Below are 17,700 nucleotides of genomic sequence, written 5' to 3' on the forward strand. Positions count from 1 at the left end.
CGAGTTCTGATCCCACACAATAAGATTAAGTAAATACATAATAAATAAATAAAGTACCTCTGTCTTATTTGTATTCAGTTTCGTTATCCCAGGCAGGCATTTCTTCCTCCAGGAAGGCATTTAGGGAGGTTATGACTTCTCTTGATGACGCTGGCATGGAGAAATAGATTTGGGTGTCATCAGCATATGGATAATACCCTGCACCAAATCTCCTGATGATCTCTCCCAGTGGTTTCATGTAGATATTAAAAGACAGTATGGAGCCCTGAGGGATGCCATATAAAAGTTCATGTTTTGAATCACAGCCCCCATGCAACATCTTCTGTAATCTGCCCGAGAGCTAGGAATGGAACCACTGCAAACCACTTCCTCCCACTCCTAACCCTCTCAGCCTCTCCAAAAGGATACTATGGTTGATAGTAATGAAAGCTGCCGAGAGATCCAGAAGTACCAACAGAGTTGCAATCCTTCTGTCAATTCCCCATTGGAGATCATCCATTAGGTCACCAGTCTCCACCCCATAGCCCTCCCCCAAACCAGTTTGAAATGGGTCTAGATATTCAGTTTCTTCCTTGGCTGTCTTGAGCTGGGAGTCCACCACCCTCTCAGTTACCCTGCCCAACCATGGAAGGTTGGAGACAGGCCTGTAGTTGCTTAACTCTAAGGGATCCAATGCAGGCTTCTTCAGATGATGGCTAATGATTTCCTCCTTAAGTCAGGAAGGCATACTACTTTTCCTCAGAGAAGCATTTATAATATCTACCACTACCAGGCCCTCTGCAACAACTCCCCTGCCAGATAATATAAGCCACGTTGGACAAGAGTCAGGAGAACAGGTGGTAGGCCCCACCATTCCAAGCAGCTTATCTACATCATCAGGAATCACAAACTGAAATTGATACAGTCTAACCACATAAGAGGAGTTGCTAGACACCTCCACATTACTTCAATAATCATGGGGTCTAAGTTGGCCCAAATACAAGAGATTTTATCCACAAGAAACTTATTTAAAACATCACAATGGGTAATTGATGGTTCCAAATTCTTATTTAAAAGGAGGAGGGGCACATGCTAGCCCTCTCACAACCCCAAACAACTTGGCTGGGCATTAGCTTGTGGATGCAATACTAATACTGGTCCCATAGTTCTTCCGTATACCAAGGGGCCAATTTTGAAGTGGGTCAGAAAGGATGCTTTGGAATGATCATGTCTACTGCCCTGGTGAGTTTGCTATTCCAGTTCTCCACCAGAGCATCGACAGAATCACTGGCAGAGTCAACACGAAGTCCTTCCAAGGCTTCTTGGAATCCTATGAGATATAACCTTCTTGGGCAGACAATCCTAATAGGCCTGTCACCCCTGCAGAGGTGGGACATGATTGTGAGTCCAACCTTAACCAGATGGTGGTTTGTCCATGACAGTGGGGAGATGACAGGAGTCCCCACCCACGAAACACGACCCTGATCAGAGTAAAAGACCAGATCAAGCATGTGTCCTGCAATGTGTCGGTCCAGAGGCCACTTAGGATAGGCCCATAGTTGTCACGGCTACTATTAACTTGTGAGCCGCCCCGGACAAATTGTTCTCAATGTGAACATTGAAGTCCCCCACCACCATAAGCCTGGGAGACTTCAATGTCAAGCCCGCATATGAACACACTCATAATTTCCAAGTATACCATTTTATTTTAAAACTTCTTAGCTGCCTTTTCACAGAGAACTGTAGCCCTATTCAGATATTGTTGTACAGGTGTACAGATGTTTGTATATGATGTTTTTATGTGAATGACTATACCTGTGTTCATTTTAAAAGTGAAACTGGGTACAGGCCCCTCGAAGGATAGGAAATGTACTGCTGCACCTGTGTTCAATGTAGTGTGTGAATAACTGTACCTTTGTACACTGTACACTTGTATGTGTGTTCAGCATTAAGTCTGAATAGGGCTTCTGTGCACAGTGTGATGTGCAATAAAATAAACATGAAAAACATTGGATATTATATAATAAAACAGCAACCAGCAAAAAACAATGCAGTTTCTAACTTCTGAGCACAAAAATTCAGCTCACACGATGTGTGCAAACATAAAGACCAATTTTCACTTCCTTTGAATACAGAGGGGCTCAAGTGGGTTTTATCTGTAAGAAAGTTCCAGAGGGTAAGTGCCAAATTAGAGAATGCTCTACATTTTGCCCTTATCAACCTCATCCTGAATAGAGGGGATGCAGCCAAGGGTCCCCAGAAAATCCCAGCAAATGGAGGCAGAGGCAGTCCCAAACATATGCTATGTTGTACCCGGCCTGTTTGCCTATCTACCTAATTGCTCGGATTTTATGTATTCGTTACATTTATATCCTGCCTTTCTTCCATGATGGAACTCAAAGTGGCATAACCTACAGGCCTTTCGCTGCTTGAGGTGAAAGGCAGCAAGCCATCTCTTCTGACACTGATGCCACCCCACCTCATCAGCCCTGCTCCTGACACTGCTCCAACCCTGCCTCCCTCACCAGCCTTCTCCTTGTTCATCAGACTGGCCTCACCTTCCAGGATGTGAGCTGCCACTTGGTGTTGTCCATCCTTGATCCAGCAGCGACCTCTCCTCGTTGCTGCTGCACTAGCACCACTAGTTTGCTTGTGCATGTTCTCTCTTCCATCCAGGAAAAAACTTATCTTCCATTTGGGAGCAGACAAAATGTTGGGAGACAAATGTCTCCCGATGCTGTCCTTGAAGGCACAGGTGGCGGCAGTGTGCAGGAGTGCTTTTTACCAGCTGCGGCTGGTACATCAGCTGTGACCCTACTTGGAGAAGGCAGACCTGACCTCAGTCACTCATACTTTGGTGACATCCAGATTGGACTACTGCAATGCACTCTATGTGGGGCTGCCCTTGAAGATGGTTTGGAAGCTTCAGTTGGTTCAGAATGCTGCTTCCTGGATGCTCGTGGGCACAAGTTGCTTCATGAGGGTTATACCTCATGAGGGTTACACCTTATCCTGTGGCAGCTTCAATAGTTACCGGTCCGCTTCTGGGCTAGATTCAAGGTCATGGTCTTAACCTTTAAAGCCCTACACAGCTTGGAACTGGGGTACCCGTCAGACTACATTCACCCATAGGAACCTGCAAGGACATCAGCATCTCATCTTATACCTAATGAGGGTTACACCTCATGAGGGTTACACCTCATCCTGTGGCAGCTTCAATAGTTACCAGTCCACTTCTGGGCTAGATTCAAGGTCATGGTCTTAACCTTTAAAGCCCTACACAGCTTGGTACCGGGGTACCCGTCAGACTACATTCACCCATAGGAACCTGCAAGCACATTCAGCATCTCAGGCCTTACTCATGGCCCTGCCACGAATGGCGATCCACCTGGCAGAGACTAGAGACGGCCTTTTCGGTTGTGGCCCCTCAACTCTGGAACACCCTCCCAGAAGATACTCCCTCCCTTAGTGTTTTTAAGAAACAACTGGAAATGTATCTTTTTAGAGAGGCTTTTAAATATCTGATCCTCTGCTTTTATCTGGTAGGTTTCTTAGTGTTTAGCTTTTTACTGATAACTTTTAATTCTAGTTTTAAAACTTGTTATTTTAATTGTGGTTTAAAAAACTTGTGTGAGATAAACAGATAATTTTCATCTTATTTTATTAATAGATAATAGATAAATAGAACATAGATTGCAAGCCACCCAAGCAGTAGTGCACAGAAAGGGCTGGTTATAAATATTTTTGATGATGATGATGATGATGATGATGATGATGATGATGATGATGATGATGATGATTGGAGCAAAAAAAGTTGCCTAGAGGGAAGAAAGACAGAGGGCATTAGTGAGCTGCTGGTGCAAGGAAAGCAGTGGTGACAAGGAGATGCTGCCTCTGAATGCATGCTCTGTCCTTGGCACTGCAAGAACAAGCAGCAGCAGTAGCATGACCGAGAAGGTGATGCCAGCCTGGTCAGGGAGAAGAGAGGGGCATTGGGGCCAGTGAGGCAAGGGGTGGGGCTGGCAATGGGGGGAAATGCCAAGAGATGGGGCAGCAGTAGTAGGGGTGAGCTGGGGGCAGCAGACAGGTGGGGTGACATCTGCAGAGGGGATCTGAGGGCCCACACTTGTGGTTTGATGCAGTTGCTACACCTTATGGGGAATCTGCCCCTGGTACATGGGGTTTCCCTAGCAGTCCCATCCAGACACTGGCCAGACTCTGACCTGCTTAGTTTCAGCAAGTTTGCTGCCTCACAGGCACCATGAAACACTTCTGGAAACCTTCTGGAAAACAATATTCTTTAACAAAAGAATTGTATTATATTTATATGGCGGAGTCTTCATCATAAAAGAGCTACACTGGCTACCGATGAGTTTCTGGGCAAAGTACAAGGTTTTGGTTACCCTCTATAATAAAAGCCTTGGGTGTGATCCCGTGTCTCTGCGCCCGTGTCTTTCTCGGCCGTTCTGGGCATGCGCGGAGCGTCCGAGAAAGATACGGCTGCAGAGACACAGCGGCCATGTTGGAGGAGGAGAAGCAGCGGCCGCCGTGAAGCCGGGCGGGGGGAAGAGGCGGCGGGGGAAGCTGGCCGAGGTGGTGGCGGAGCCTTGGCCAGAGGACGCGGCACGGCCGAGACAGCGGCGGAGCCTTGGTTCTGGCCTGGCTGCGCCGCCGAAGCCGGGCGGGGTGAAGAGGCGGCGGGGGAAGCTGGCCGAGGCGGCGGTGGAGCCGAGGCCTGGCGGCGCTGCCGAAGCCGGGCGGGGGGAAGAGGACCACCCCACCCAAAACCACCACAGAGGAAGAGGAAGAGGAAGAAGCCGGGCGAGGCGGCAGCAGAGCCGCCGCCACCGGACGGGGTGAGGAGGCGGCGGGGGAAGCCGGAAAGGGGAGGGTGGCGGGGGGCCCTTGCCTGGCCGGGGAGACCGGCCGCGGCATGGAGGCTGGCGGCGGGGGGAGGGGAAATGGCGGCGGGGGGCCCGGAGCGCACAACTCTCCTAGCGCCCGTTAATTTAACGGGCCTAAAATAACTAGTAGCCTATAAAGCCCTAAACAGCGTGGGTCCTGGGTATCTAAGAGAACATCTTCTTTGATATGAACCACACCGCCCATTGAGATCATCTGGAGAGGTTCGTCTGCAGTTGCCACCAGCACGTCTGGTGGCTACTCGGGGATGGGCCTTCTCCATTGCTGCCCTTAGGCTTTGGAACACACTTCCTGCTGAAATAAGAGCCTCTCCGTCTCTTACAATTTTTTAAAAGGCAGTCAAGACTCATTTGTTTACCCTGGCTTTTAATTAGCTATTGTTTTAATTGTGTTTTAATAGTTTTACATTTTAAATTTTAATTTTTGAAATGTTTTAATCTTTTTATTTATTAATCTTAATCTATTTATTGTTTATTGTCTTGTAAACTGCCCAGAGAACTTGCATTTTGGGTGGTATAAAAATGTGTTAAGTAAATAAATAATAAATAAATGACGATGAAATAACGTTGTGTTTTCACAGGGCTGCCACCGTAATATGCTGCAGAATGCAGTCAACTTTTCATACCTTTCTCACTTGTCCCTCATATTGGGAAAGACCATTAAATGGAGCATTGAGCCGAATCAAATGGCAGAAGAGGCTAGTTCCAAGAGACGTCAGATCTATTTACAGTGAAACAGGGAAGTGGGAAAGAAACTATGGATTGGAGACTAGGCAGAGAGTTGAAAGCTGGTGGTATTCAAGAATAAAAGACCAGTTCAACAAAATTGCAGACATAGATGTAAGCATGATGACAATGTTGAGAATACATATTGTTCTTGTTTCTCATATTAGCTGTTCATGGAAACAACCCCCCATTTCTTGCAGTTCTCAGCCCATGCTATTTCATCTCCAGTCTGAAACAACTGACCTGCAGCTGTCAGGAATTGCATCAACTCCAGTGAATTGTGTGATCCAGGCTTGGCCTGTTGTTAATGTGCAAAACTGTTTGAACCCTGCCCATAGTGAAAAGTGCAGCTTATCACCCTGTTTCCAAAATATAAATATTGCTATATTCATTACAGCACTGAATACCAGAGCAAGACTCTGTAAACTTTTCTACTGAGTCATCCTAAGTTAGGAAAACAGTTCATATCTCATTTTGTCATTCCCTATGAAGCCAGAACCAAAAGTGACTTCAAAAGAAATAAATAGGACCATAACTGTTGACCGTAGTTTTTCAGTTTTGCCATCACCAATTCCTTTAATTGAATGATCATCTAATCAAACTTGCAGCCTTCCTTTTAAGATACACAATGTTAAAAAACAAACTAAAAAACAACCCAACTGTGAATTTTTAAATAGCATGCATTAAATAGCTTTTTAAAAGTTAGAGCTTACAAAAGTTTCTTTTGTTTGTCTAGAAATCAAGACCAAAGTTTTATGTCCTGTCAATGTTTCCATATCCTTCTGGAAAGCTTCACATGGGGCATGTTCGAGTCTACACCATAAGTGACACGATAGCACGGTTTCAGAAAATGAGAGGAATGCAGGTATCTTATTACTAGGCTATTAAATTCTGGTTTTTAGATTGGATCTGATTTTTTACTAATTTTAAAATGAGTTTTTAAGCTGCTTCGTATTGTATTTTGTATTTTCTTCTTCTTTTTTGTCTGTTATGATTGAATGTGTTATGTGTTTTAATTATATGTTTTAATCCTCTGTTGTGGGCCTCCAGAGAACAATTTGTTATAAGGTGGCTAACAAATAAAGTGTAATAATAATAATAATAATAATTTCTTGTTTACACAGTTTACATTATCTCTTGTTTACACAGTCAGACAGGTGTTATTGACTGGTTTGTTTTATCCAGACATCGAGTCCTTCCCAAGGACCTGGGATGCCAGAATTTTATTGTCAATTGTTATAGATATTGTCGCAGAATATAGGCTGTTCCCAGTAAAGCTGCTTTTTGTAATTGGCTGATGGTGATTTCTGTGGCCCCTATGGTGTTGAGGTGCTCTTCAAGGTCTTTTGGAACTGCACCCAGGGCTCCAATTACCACTGGGATTATTTTGGTCTTTTTCTGACACAGCCTTTCCATTTCCATTTGTAGATCTTTGTATTTGGTGATTTTTTCTATTTCTTTTTCTTCTATTCTGCTATCCCCTGGTATTGCTATGTCGATTATTTTGACTTGTTTTTCTTTCTTCTCAACTACAGTTATATCTGGTGTATTGTGTGGCAGATGTTTGTCTGTTTGTAGTCGGAAGTCCCATAATATTTTTACATCTTCATTTTCTTCAACTTTTTCAATTTTATGGTCCCACCAATTTTTGGCTACAGGTAGCTTGTATTTTTTGCAGATGTTCCAGTGTATCATCCCTGCTACCCTGTCATGCTTTTGTTTGTAGTCAGTCTGTGCAATCTTTTTACAACAGCTGATTAGGTGGTCCACAGTTTCATCTGCTTCTTTACAAAGGTGGCACTTGCTGTTTGTTGTGGATTTTTCGACTTTTGCTCTTATTGCATTTGTTCTTAGTGCCTGTTCTTGCGCAGCCAGTATTAAACCCTCTGTTTCTTTCTTCAAGCAACCATTCTTAAGCCATTGCCAGGTCTTGGTGATGTCTGATTTTCCACTTGTATTGTGCAAATATTGACCATGCAGGGGCTTATTTTTCCATTTTTCTGCTCGGTTCTTGACTTGTTCTTTCTTGTAGGCCTGCTTTCTTTCATTGGTGTTGAATAGTTTTGCATTATTGACCATTTGAAGTGCATCTTCTTCACTGTCCTTGATATATTCTTCAAGGCCTCTTTTATCCTCCTCTACTCTTTGATGGGCTTGCAGCATTCCTCTTCCACCTGAGCTGCGAGGGAGGTATAGCCTATCTACATCACTGCGGGGGTGCAGAGCATGATTGATGGTCATGATTTTCCTGGTCTTACGATCTAGCGTCTCTAGCTCTGCCTGGGTCCAGTCTATTATTCCTGCAGTGTATCTGATAATAGGTATAGCCCAGGTGTTTATGGCTTGTATGGTGTTCCCGCCATTGAGTTTGGACTTTAGGATTTTTCTAACTCTCCTGATGTATTCACTTCCCATTTTTCTTTTAACTTCAGTGTGTGTGATGTTATCAGCCTGGAGAATGCCCAAGTATTTGTAATGTTCTTTCTCTTCCAGGTTCTTGATCTTGCTTCCATTGGGCAGTTCTATTCCTTCTGTTTTTGTTGTTTTCCCTCTGTTCATTATTAATGCAGCACACTTGTCTAGTCCAAACTCCATTGCTATATTGCTACTGAATATACGGACAGTGTTTAGCAGTGATTCAATTTGTGACTGGGACTTTCCATACAACTTCAGATCGTCCATGTACAGCAGATGGTTGATTTTACTTGATGTTTTAGATGTTTGGTATCCGAGGCCTGTTTTGTTTAGTATTTGTGAAAGTGGTGTCATGGCGATTACAAACAACAGAGGGGATAGTGAGTCCCCTTGGAAAATGCCTCTTCTAATGCTAACCTGTCCAAGTGTCTCGCCATTGATTGTTAACTGTGTACTCCACATGCTCATTGCTTTTTTTATAAATATCTGAATGTTTTTGCTGACACCAGTTATTTCTAAACATTTTAGTATCCATGTGTGAGGCAGTGAATCGAAGGCTTTCTTGTAGTCAATCCATGCAACACTTATATTGGTTTTTCTTCTCTTGCAATTTTCTAAAATCATTTTGTCAATCAGCAGCTGGTCTTTTGTGCCTCTGGTGTTGGGGCAATTTCCTTTCTGTTCAACTGGAAGCTGTTTGTTAGTTAATAAGTGTTGCATGACTTCATCTGCTATTATTCCAGTTAATAATTTGAACATGGTTGGCAGGCAGGTGATCGGTCTATAATTACTTGGAACTGCACCTTTTGCTGGGTCTTTCATGATGAGATGAGTTTTCCCAGTTGTTAGCCATTGTTCAATATCACCTCCTTGCAAAATGTGATTGAACTGTTTTGATAGTTGTTTATGAAGGCTTGTTAGGTGTTTAAGCCAAAAGCCATGCAGTTCATCGTTGCCTGGAGCAGTCCAATTTTTAATTTTCTTTGCTCTTTCACTTATTAATTCTGGTGTTATTATTAGATCTTGCATTTGTTGGTTACATTTTTTGACCTCTTTCATCCAGCCTGCTTTTTTATTATAATCTATTGGATTGTCCCATAATTTCCCCCAGAATTGCACTGTTTCTTCTTTATTTGGTGTTTCTAGGTTTCTCGCAGTTTCTCCTTCTATGCTTTGGTAGAAACGTCTCTGATTCGACTGGAATTGGAGATTCTGCCTGTGTTGTGTAATTCTGGCTTCATACCTGCTAATCTTCTTTGATACTCCTGTTATTTGCTGCTTTATTATTTCCAGGACTTCTCTAATTTTCCTTGAATCTAGGTGGTAGTTTTGGATCAGATACTGTTTGGTGTTTTCATTCTTCAGCTTCTTGTCTTTAATATCTTTCAATTTACTAGCATCTGATCTAAGCCTGGAGATTTTATTTTCTAATCTAATCTTCCATTTAGGTGATGTACTACTTTCTTTTTTTACAGGTCCACTGATCTTATATCCGAGCTCTTGTGTTGTTATTGTTGCTGCACTGTACATTAGTTGGTTTGTTTCTTGCAAATTCTTGGTTGTTATCTCTGCAAGTGCAGCATTGACATCTTTTAATGCCTGAGCAAGTTGTTTTTTGGCAACTGTTTTTAGAGCTGGAAGTCGAACCCTGGTGGTTGTTTGGTTCATGTGCTCAGTTATTTTTTGTTTTAGTTCTTGTTGCTTTTCTGTTAAACGGCATTTGGGTTTTTGAGGTGAAGGCAAAGGTGTGGTTGCCTGGTTTTGATTTTGAAACAGTTCAGTAACAGTGGCATCCTCGATTTCCAACACCTCCTCCACCTGCGCCTGAGCAACTTCTTCAATTGGTGGTAATTCTTCTTCCATATCTTGAGCCTGTGTTGCTCTTTGCAGTTCTTCCAGCTCAACTCCTGTGAATACTTTATTTCTTATTATGTATCTTCTCTGGTCTGCTAGCCTTTGTTCTGTTATTTCTGTATCTGGATGCTTCTCTTTCCAAATTTGGTACATTCTTTTTAAATAACCTCTTCTAGTTGGACTAGACTTGTAATAGCAGATCATTATTTCCTTGTTGGCATTTTTCGTATATTTTTTTCGGTTATGCGACGTTTCTTCCGGTAACTTTGCTGTCTTCAGCCCTGGTTGCTCAACTGAAGATCCTGAGTCCTGTTGCCCACTTGCCACCAGATGTCCAGGGACTATAGCACCTGGCGTGGTCCTTGTTGACCCAGGCGACGACCGATCCGGTATAGATTTGTTAAAGTTACATCTCACCATATTGTTGATGGGAGAGGCACTCTTTGTCTGGCTCCTCTGGTGAGACCTGTCCAGTAAGGTTGGACCTCTGGCATAGCTCTCACCTTCCTCAGAGCACACAAGCCCCACAACCACGCCAAGGTAGTGCCTCACTGGGGGGAATAATAATAATAATAATAATAATAATAATAATAATAATAATAATAATTATTATTATTATTATTATATGCCATGAATTTATATAAGCCCTTCTTAAAATAATCCAGGTGGCTGTCACCACATCTTGTGGCAGTTAATTCTGTAGATTATGTGTTGTGTGAAAAAGTACTTCCTTTTGTTGGTCTTAAATTTCTTAGCAATCATTTTCATTGGATGACCCCTCGTTCTAGTGTTGTGCAAGAGGAAGAAAAATTTCTCTCTATCCACTCTCTCCAAACTTTGCATGATTTTATAGATCTCTGTAATGTTGCCCCTCAGTTGTCTTTTTTCTAAACTAACAAGCTCCAGGTTTTGTAGCCTTACCTCCTAAGGAAGATGCTCTAGGCCCCTGATCATCTTGGTTGCCCTATGCTGCACCTTTTCCAGTTCTCTAATGTCCTTTCTGAGGTATGGTGACCAGAACTATACACAGTACTCCAAATAAGGCCGCAACATAGGTTTGTATAAGGACATTAAGATATTAGTAGTTTTATTTTCAATCCCCTTTCTAATACTTCGAAGAATGGAATTGACCTTTCTCACAGCTGCCACACATTGTGTCGACACTTTCAAATGAGCTGTCCACCATGACCCCAAGATCTCTCTCCTGATCAATCATTAGCTCAGACCCCATCAGCATATAAGTGAAGTTGGGTTTTTTTTTTTTGCCCCAAATATGCATACCTTTACACTTGCTGACACTGAAACACATTTGCCATTTTGTTACCCACTCCCTCAGTTTTGAGAGATCCTTTTGGGGCTCCTCACAATCTGTTGTGGATTTCACTACACTAAATAGTTTGGTGTAATCTGCAAATTTGGCCACCTTGATGCTTATCCCAACTTATAGATCATTTATGAATAAATGGAAAAGCACTGGTCCCAAGCACTGGCAAGAGTGGCTTTTATAAAAATGAAACATCTGCTCTGTAATAGGGATTTCAGTATAGAACTGAAAATTTGCATGGTGAGGTGTTACATCTATTCAGCTTACATGGTGAGGTGTTACATCTGTTTATCTTGCTTTATGGAATGGAAGCTTGGACACTTTAAAAAGAGAATATGAACAAACTAGAATCTTTTGAGCTCTGGATATATCAATGTATATTAAGAATATAATGGGTAGATAAAATTATCAACGAGGAAGTTTTGAGAAGAATGGCAAAAGAGAAAGAGCTAATTAACATCATTAAGAAAAGAAAACGTGAATATCTTGGCCATGTTATTAGAGAGGAAAAATACTCCTCACTGCAGTTAATCATGTAGGAAAAATTAAAGGAAGAAGAAGTGTTGGAAGATGAAGAACAGCTGAAAAATTTGTGTGAATGGATGCACATCCTCAGAACCTTTTCGAGCAGCAGCATCCAAAGTCAGAATAGCTTTAATGATAGCTAACCTCTTGTAGGAGATAGCACCTGAAGAAAAAGGTCCCAATACAGATCCCTGGGGGACCCCACTTCTTCCTTCGCTCCATTTAGAGAACTGTCCATTTATACCTACCCTCTGTTTCCTGTCTTTTAACCAGTTACCAATCTACACATGAATCTATCCCTTTATCCCATGACTGCTAAGCTTTCTCAGGAATATTTGAGGAGGAACTTCGTTGAAAGCTTTTTAAAAAACCCCAGTATACTATGTCAACTGGATCAACTTTATCCACACGCCAAAGAACTCCAAAAGGTTGGCGAGGCAAGATGTACCAATACTAATACAATACAATACAATACAATACATTGTATTGTAATGTAATGTAAGATTTACCTTTGCAGAAGCCATGCTGGTTCTCATTCAGCAGGGCCTGTTCTATATGCGTAACAATTTTATCTTTGAGAATGCATTCCATCAATTTGCACGGCACAAATGTTAAGCTAACTGGCCTGTAATATCCCAGATCCCACCACCACCACCCCGATCCCTTTCCCCCCTATGTTTTGTGCATTCAAAATGTATCGTTTATAATGTATTTTGTACAATACATGTTTTTGTATGGTAGAGCTGCTTAACCTCAGCCCTCCTATAGTCGTTGGCCTGCAACTCCCATAATCCCTGGCTCTTGGCCACCGGGACTGGGGATTATGGGAGTTGTAGTCCAAAAACAGCTGGAGGGCCAAAGTTGAGCAGCCCTGCTGTATGGTCACAACTAAAGACATCTGTTCCAAAAACTAACTAATGAGTTAAAACAAACAAACACACACAGTTCACAGGAATTTAATTTGCATTTAAATATGATAAATATATACATGGGTCCACAAATTTAGACTAGGATTTTTGGTGTTAGGATCAATTCTTCTCCTCCCCTCAGTCTTGTGTAGGGAGGAGTATCTTCTTTGTTCTCATGCTGGGCAGCCATAAGGGTTTCATTGCTGAGCTGCTAGTAGCAATCTCTCTCCATATAATACACTAAGGCTGTAGTGGCAAGCCCCGCCCACACAGTGCTTTACCAATCAGAGATAACTGAACAGAAGCACCGTGGTGATTGGGCAGTGGGGGTTCAATAAGCAGATAGGGAAGAGGAGACAGTAAGGGGCGAGTGAAAGAGTGAGTGGTGAGGGGGGGCAAGTGAGTGAGAAAGCGGGGAGGGGGCAAGCAAGTAAGTGGGGAGAATGGCTGAGCGAAGGGGAGGGGCGGGCGAGTGAGTGAGTGAGCGGCATGGAGGGGGCAAGTGAGCGGTGGGGAGGGGGTGAGTGAGAGTGATCAGGGAGTGAGAGAGCAAGTCGTGGGGAAGGGGTGAGTGAGCGAGCAAGCAGGGAGTGAGCAAGCAAGTGGCAGTGAGTGGATGCGAGCGAGAGAGCGGCGAGTGAGAGAGCAGTGCGGAGGGGGCGAGTGAGAGAGCAGCGGGATGGGGGCAAGTGAGTGGAGGGGAGGGGTGAGTGAGTGAGTGAGTGAACAGGGAGTGAGCAAGCGAGCAGTGGGGAGGGGTGAGTGAGCCTTGGGGAGGGGGCAAGTGAGCGAGCTCAGAGTGGGTGTCTGACACTGAGCAATAAAGCAGGGACTGTGGCAGGAGGCAAGGAGAGCAACAAGGTCCTAGCGCACAGATGCTCTGTGTGGGTTCAGCTAGTATTTATTATTTCTTAAGAACCTAAAAGAAAACTGTGATTTTATGTACAACATAAAAACACAGCATATGAAAAGCAAAATCCTGCCCACTGTCTAAAGAAACATAAGGAACAGGGAGTGGAGGAAAGACAGACAAATGATAAATGAAATGCAGTTAGCTCAATTAATTGAACAAAATAGATTTGTCAGCATATTCATGTGAAAATAGATGTGCCTTGAGGTACTTCTTAAAGAGTGACAGGAACTAGACTGACTGTCTGAATATCTGGAGGCAATGAGTGGGTGGAAGAACTAGGGGAACTAGGGTAGTGCATGTTGATATCACATGACCAGTGGCTACACAGCCCTGATGTCCACAAATTCATGTGAAAGATGCCTAAACACAAATAGCTACCCATGAAAGCAACTTCCATGTCACTGGGGCAGTCAGAGAAGCAGGGAATTGTCCCTAAGCCTATGCTGCATTTTGGAGGTACAGCTCAAGGTCAGGGCCCCTACTTCTTGTGGAAGGAGCTGTGCCCCTTGGGCAACTATAGATTTTTGGTTGGCCACCAAGGTGTTCCCAATTAAGGCTATAAGGTCAGTATTTTGAGGTGGCGTTTTTCCATGGAGGCCTTATATGAAACCCAACATCCATTTGGCATTTTCTCTTTTTGCCTACACACGTATAGACAGTGAAGAGACTAACAATATTTCATTTCATCAACTTCAGCGTCACAGCCTGGAGAACTTTTCAGAGACCTGGAGATTTCATCACTGATCTTTGAAAAAGCAGTGATGAGTTCCCGCTGCTAATCACTCTAAAATTAAGTAATTCTAGTTATTGAGCATGCTAAGCTGTAGAACATTTATATCTGTAAGAACACCACTCTTCTTATAAAACATGGATTGCTATAATAGCAAAGTCTTTAACAACAACAAAACCACTTTATAACCAGAATTCATAACAAACACACAGCACTGCTGGATGCCTTACTTTGATAAGTTAAATGTATTATATAGACATCTCCATGTTAAGTTGGTCTCTTTGGGAAGCTTGGATGCAACAAGAAAAAGTATTTCTTGGACAGCAAATGTGCCAGCTGCAGCTTCAGAATGTTAAAAAGTACACTTTTCTTGATGCAAACTCTTGGACTTCTGTGTGAATCCATGTGTGTGCGTGTGCAGAGTACGAACAAGACAAAAAGTATCCCATATGTTGTCCTTAAAGTGAAACTGTTTGTGACAAGCACAGTTTGGATGACTCAACAGAAGTACAAAAATGCTGAAATCTAAAAGATGCCCATTTATTTATTTATTTATTTATTTATTTATTTATTTATTTATTATACCGCCTTTCATTAAAATGATCTCAAGGAGGTTTACGAAACATTTAAAAACAACATAAAACCATTAACAACTACACAATAAGAATTCAAATGGAATAAAGCCATAAAAAACTACACAAAAGGAATTCAAATGGAATATAAAAATACAAATCTAATTAAAAGTTTTTAAAAAACATGTACAATATAACCATAAGATACAAAGTAGCAGCGAACAAAACGCTCATTTAAAAGCCTGGTTAAAAAGCCAAGATTTTACTTGCTTGCTAAAAACGGTGATGGAGACCGGGAGAGCATTCCAAAGACTGGGCGCAATGACTGAGAAGGCCCTGGCCCATGTACATGACTGGTGAGCCTCCCTCATTTTTGGCACATAAAGCAGGACCCCTTTTTGAGCTCTGGGTGTGTTACTAAATTCATTCCGGTAACTGACAAAGGATGACATGTCTTATTTTTGTTGCAGGTGATAAATCCAATGGGATGGGATGCATTTGGATTACCTGCAGAGAATGCTGCCATCGAGCATGAGTTACATCCAGCAAACTGGACACAGAGGTGCTTATTTTTCTAACTGAACTACAAATTTGACAGTGCTTAAGCAGGAAGTCATGCTTAGATTGCTTCTCTTGCCCTCCACTCAACTGATCAGCAAACCACAGGGTTTGGATGTGCATTAGCCTGCATATTCATCATTTTAATTTATCTATAAACCCCCAACATTTGGCACAAAAGTCTAGGATTGTGTATATTTTCCATGGCTCAGTTTGTATTGCTGTGTGCCTCCTCCTAGATCAAGGGTAGCAAACTTGGCCCTCCAGGTGTTACTGAACTACAATTCCCATCTTCCCCAGCCACATTAAATTGTGGTTGAGGATGCTGGGAGTTTTAGTCTAGAAACAGCTGGAGGGCCAAGTTTGCCCCAGCCACCACATCCTAGATGGACGAATACAGCTATGGAATATGTGTATTACAGCACAATCCTATACATTTTATTTGGAAATCCCACTACATTCAATGGGGATTACTCTTTAATAAGTGTGTAAGTTAATCATCCCAAGTGTGTGTTACTTTATTGCTATTTTCCCCCCCACTGGACCAGAAAGAAATGTTTTTTCCTCCCTTAAATATATTTTTGCAATGCTGAAAAATTGATGTGACCTGAGTTAATTTGTTACCCGGAATGAGACTCAGAAAGTATCAGCCTTGCAAAGCATTGTTGCAAAGTGAGTGATGTTTGGAGCTGTGAGGCAAGTGGATGGACCTAGGATAGGCAGAGTTGAGTCAGCTCCAGTTGGAAGACGTTGGGTGACTGGAACTATGTGCAAGCTCCACCATTTCTGTTTGGCATCACCCGCCCTTGAAATATTCCTTGGTGCTCAAAGATGAATGTTGTTTTGTCTTTCAGTAATATTCAACACATGAAAGAGCAGTTCAGTGCATTAGGCCTGTCTTTTAGCTGGGATCGGGTAAGCCATTTTTAAATGAGTTAAATTTAAAATGTAATTGCTAAGCTTCAAGGAGCAAAGTTATCTTTGTAGTACTGAAGTTTTAGCATCTAGCTATATCATATTGCAGTCTTATTATAAAGCCCTCCAAAGTGACTCTCTGCTGCAAAAAAATATTTGTCTGTTTTGGTGGTTTGGGAGGGGGTGTCTTTTATTTTATTTTTTTACTTTAGTGCTGTGCCTCTGCAGTGAGGGATGCAGGGTGGGGCCAGCAAGTAGGTATAGGAGGTGAGGTGGGACGGCATCAGTGTCAGGGAGGGGGGCTTGTGGCTCAAGCAGCGAAAGGCAATGAGTTAGCGTCTCATGCATGCTACCTAGAGTTCTAGCATGGAAGAAAGGCAAGGAGTTATTATAACAAATAAATAAGGTAATAATTAAATAGGGGACATTGGGGAAGTTGGCTGGTGGGCTCCAGCAGTTCCGACACTGGTGTTCAGTTGCTGCTGATCACCATTTTTGTTCCTCTAACCACTCATCCAGCAAAAGTTCCAGGTCATCAATAGCAACCAGGTGAGTGGTTAGAGACAGGATTGCCATATTGTTAAAATACATGAAAACCAAAGTTAAAGGATTTTATTTTCTCTGCTGGTGTAGGATGTCACCCATCGTGGGTTATCCCCACCCACATGCTCCAGAAGGCAGGACTTATGCAAATGAAGAAACCACACCATATATGCCCCTTCTGGGCAGTTCCTTATAGTTCTTTTATCCTACCATGTTCCAAATGGCCATAGATAGCCTGTTTCTCTTTTTGGGCCTACTCTCTGCTAACTCTGCTTTTTCACCCTTTTTCTTCATCCTCTTGTTTTTTTCCTTTCTGCTCTCCATCGCCTTATTTTCTGCCTCTTCTGCTACCAAAAAACAAAACAAAAAAAAAATTCTTAATTTGATTTGGAATTGCTCCCTTTTCTGTCTTCCTCCTCCCTTCCTTCCAGCCCAATGGCGTGTGAGCAGCAGAAGCAGATTGTGCTGGTGTTTAGGGCAAAACACGCCAAGCAGCAACTTTTCCTGCTGAGAACGTGGGAGGTCTCCCCAGCAGGAGACATCAGAGGGAGCTTCGCTCATGCCTCTGAGTCCCTGCTGCTCCTCTCTAAGACGCAGCCAATGAAAGAGGCTCTGGATGCAATCCTCGCCACAGGAGCTCGCCCAGGCACTGCAAAAAGAAACAAACTTGCTCCTCCTCAAAGCAAAGGCAGCGAGATTCATTGCAGGAGGGGAGTGAGCACATTGAAGCGGGCAAGAGCCCATCGCCTACTGAGATGCTCTACCCTCCACCCCCGACTCGCTCCCCAGCCAGACGGAGCCCCAAGGTGAGCGCAC

The 17,700-nt window shown here is 42.9% G+C and overlaps 1 protein-coding gene and 1 long non-coding RNA gene across 4 annotated transcripts in view; one reads left to right on the forward strand and one right to left on the reverse strand.

The window, feature by feature from the left end:
• Positions 1–17,700, forward strand: part of LARS2 (leucyl-tRNA synthetase 2, mitochondrial) — a 95,086-nt gene that overhangs the window by 2,089 nt on the left and 75,297 nt on the right. For 2 of the 3 annotated variants that reach the window (XM_053262219.1, XM_053262220.1), the window contains exons 2-5: positions 5,483–5,741; positions 6,364–6,492; positions 15,339–15,430; positions 16,281–16,341. In XM_053262219.1, the coding sequence (XP_053118194.1) occupies positions 5,508–5,741; positions 6,364–6,492; positions 15,339–15,430; positions 16,281–16,341 (516 nt within the window). In that variant the 5' untranslated portion in view covers positions 5,483–5,507. Of the gene's footprint in view, positions 1–5,482; positions 5,742–6,363; positions 6,493–12,018; positions 12,174–15,338; positions 15,431–16,280; positions 16,342–17,700 lie in introns of those variants that run through there. The other variant, XM_053262221.1, reaches the window with a different exon arrangement.
• LOC128330050 (uncharacterized) overlaps positions 15,798–17,700 on the reverse strand; it is an 89,994-nt gene continuing 88,091 nt past the window's right edge. Inside the window, exon 6 of the long non-coding RNA XR_008309933.1 lies at positions 15,798–17,228. This is a non-coding gene — a long non-coding RNA (uncharacterized LOC128330050). The remainder of the gene's footprint in view (positions 17,229–17,700) is intronic.

This window comes from Hemicordylus capensis, chromosome 6 (assembly GCF_027244095.1).
Source record: "Hemicordylus capensis ecotype Gifberg chromosome 6, rHemCap1.1.pri, whole genome shotgun sequence".
Taxonomy (NCBI): Eukaryota; Metazoa; Chordata; class Lepidosauria; order Squamata; family Cordylidae; genus Hemicordylus; species Hemicordylus capensis.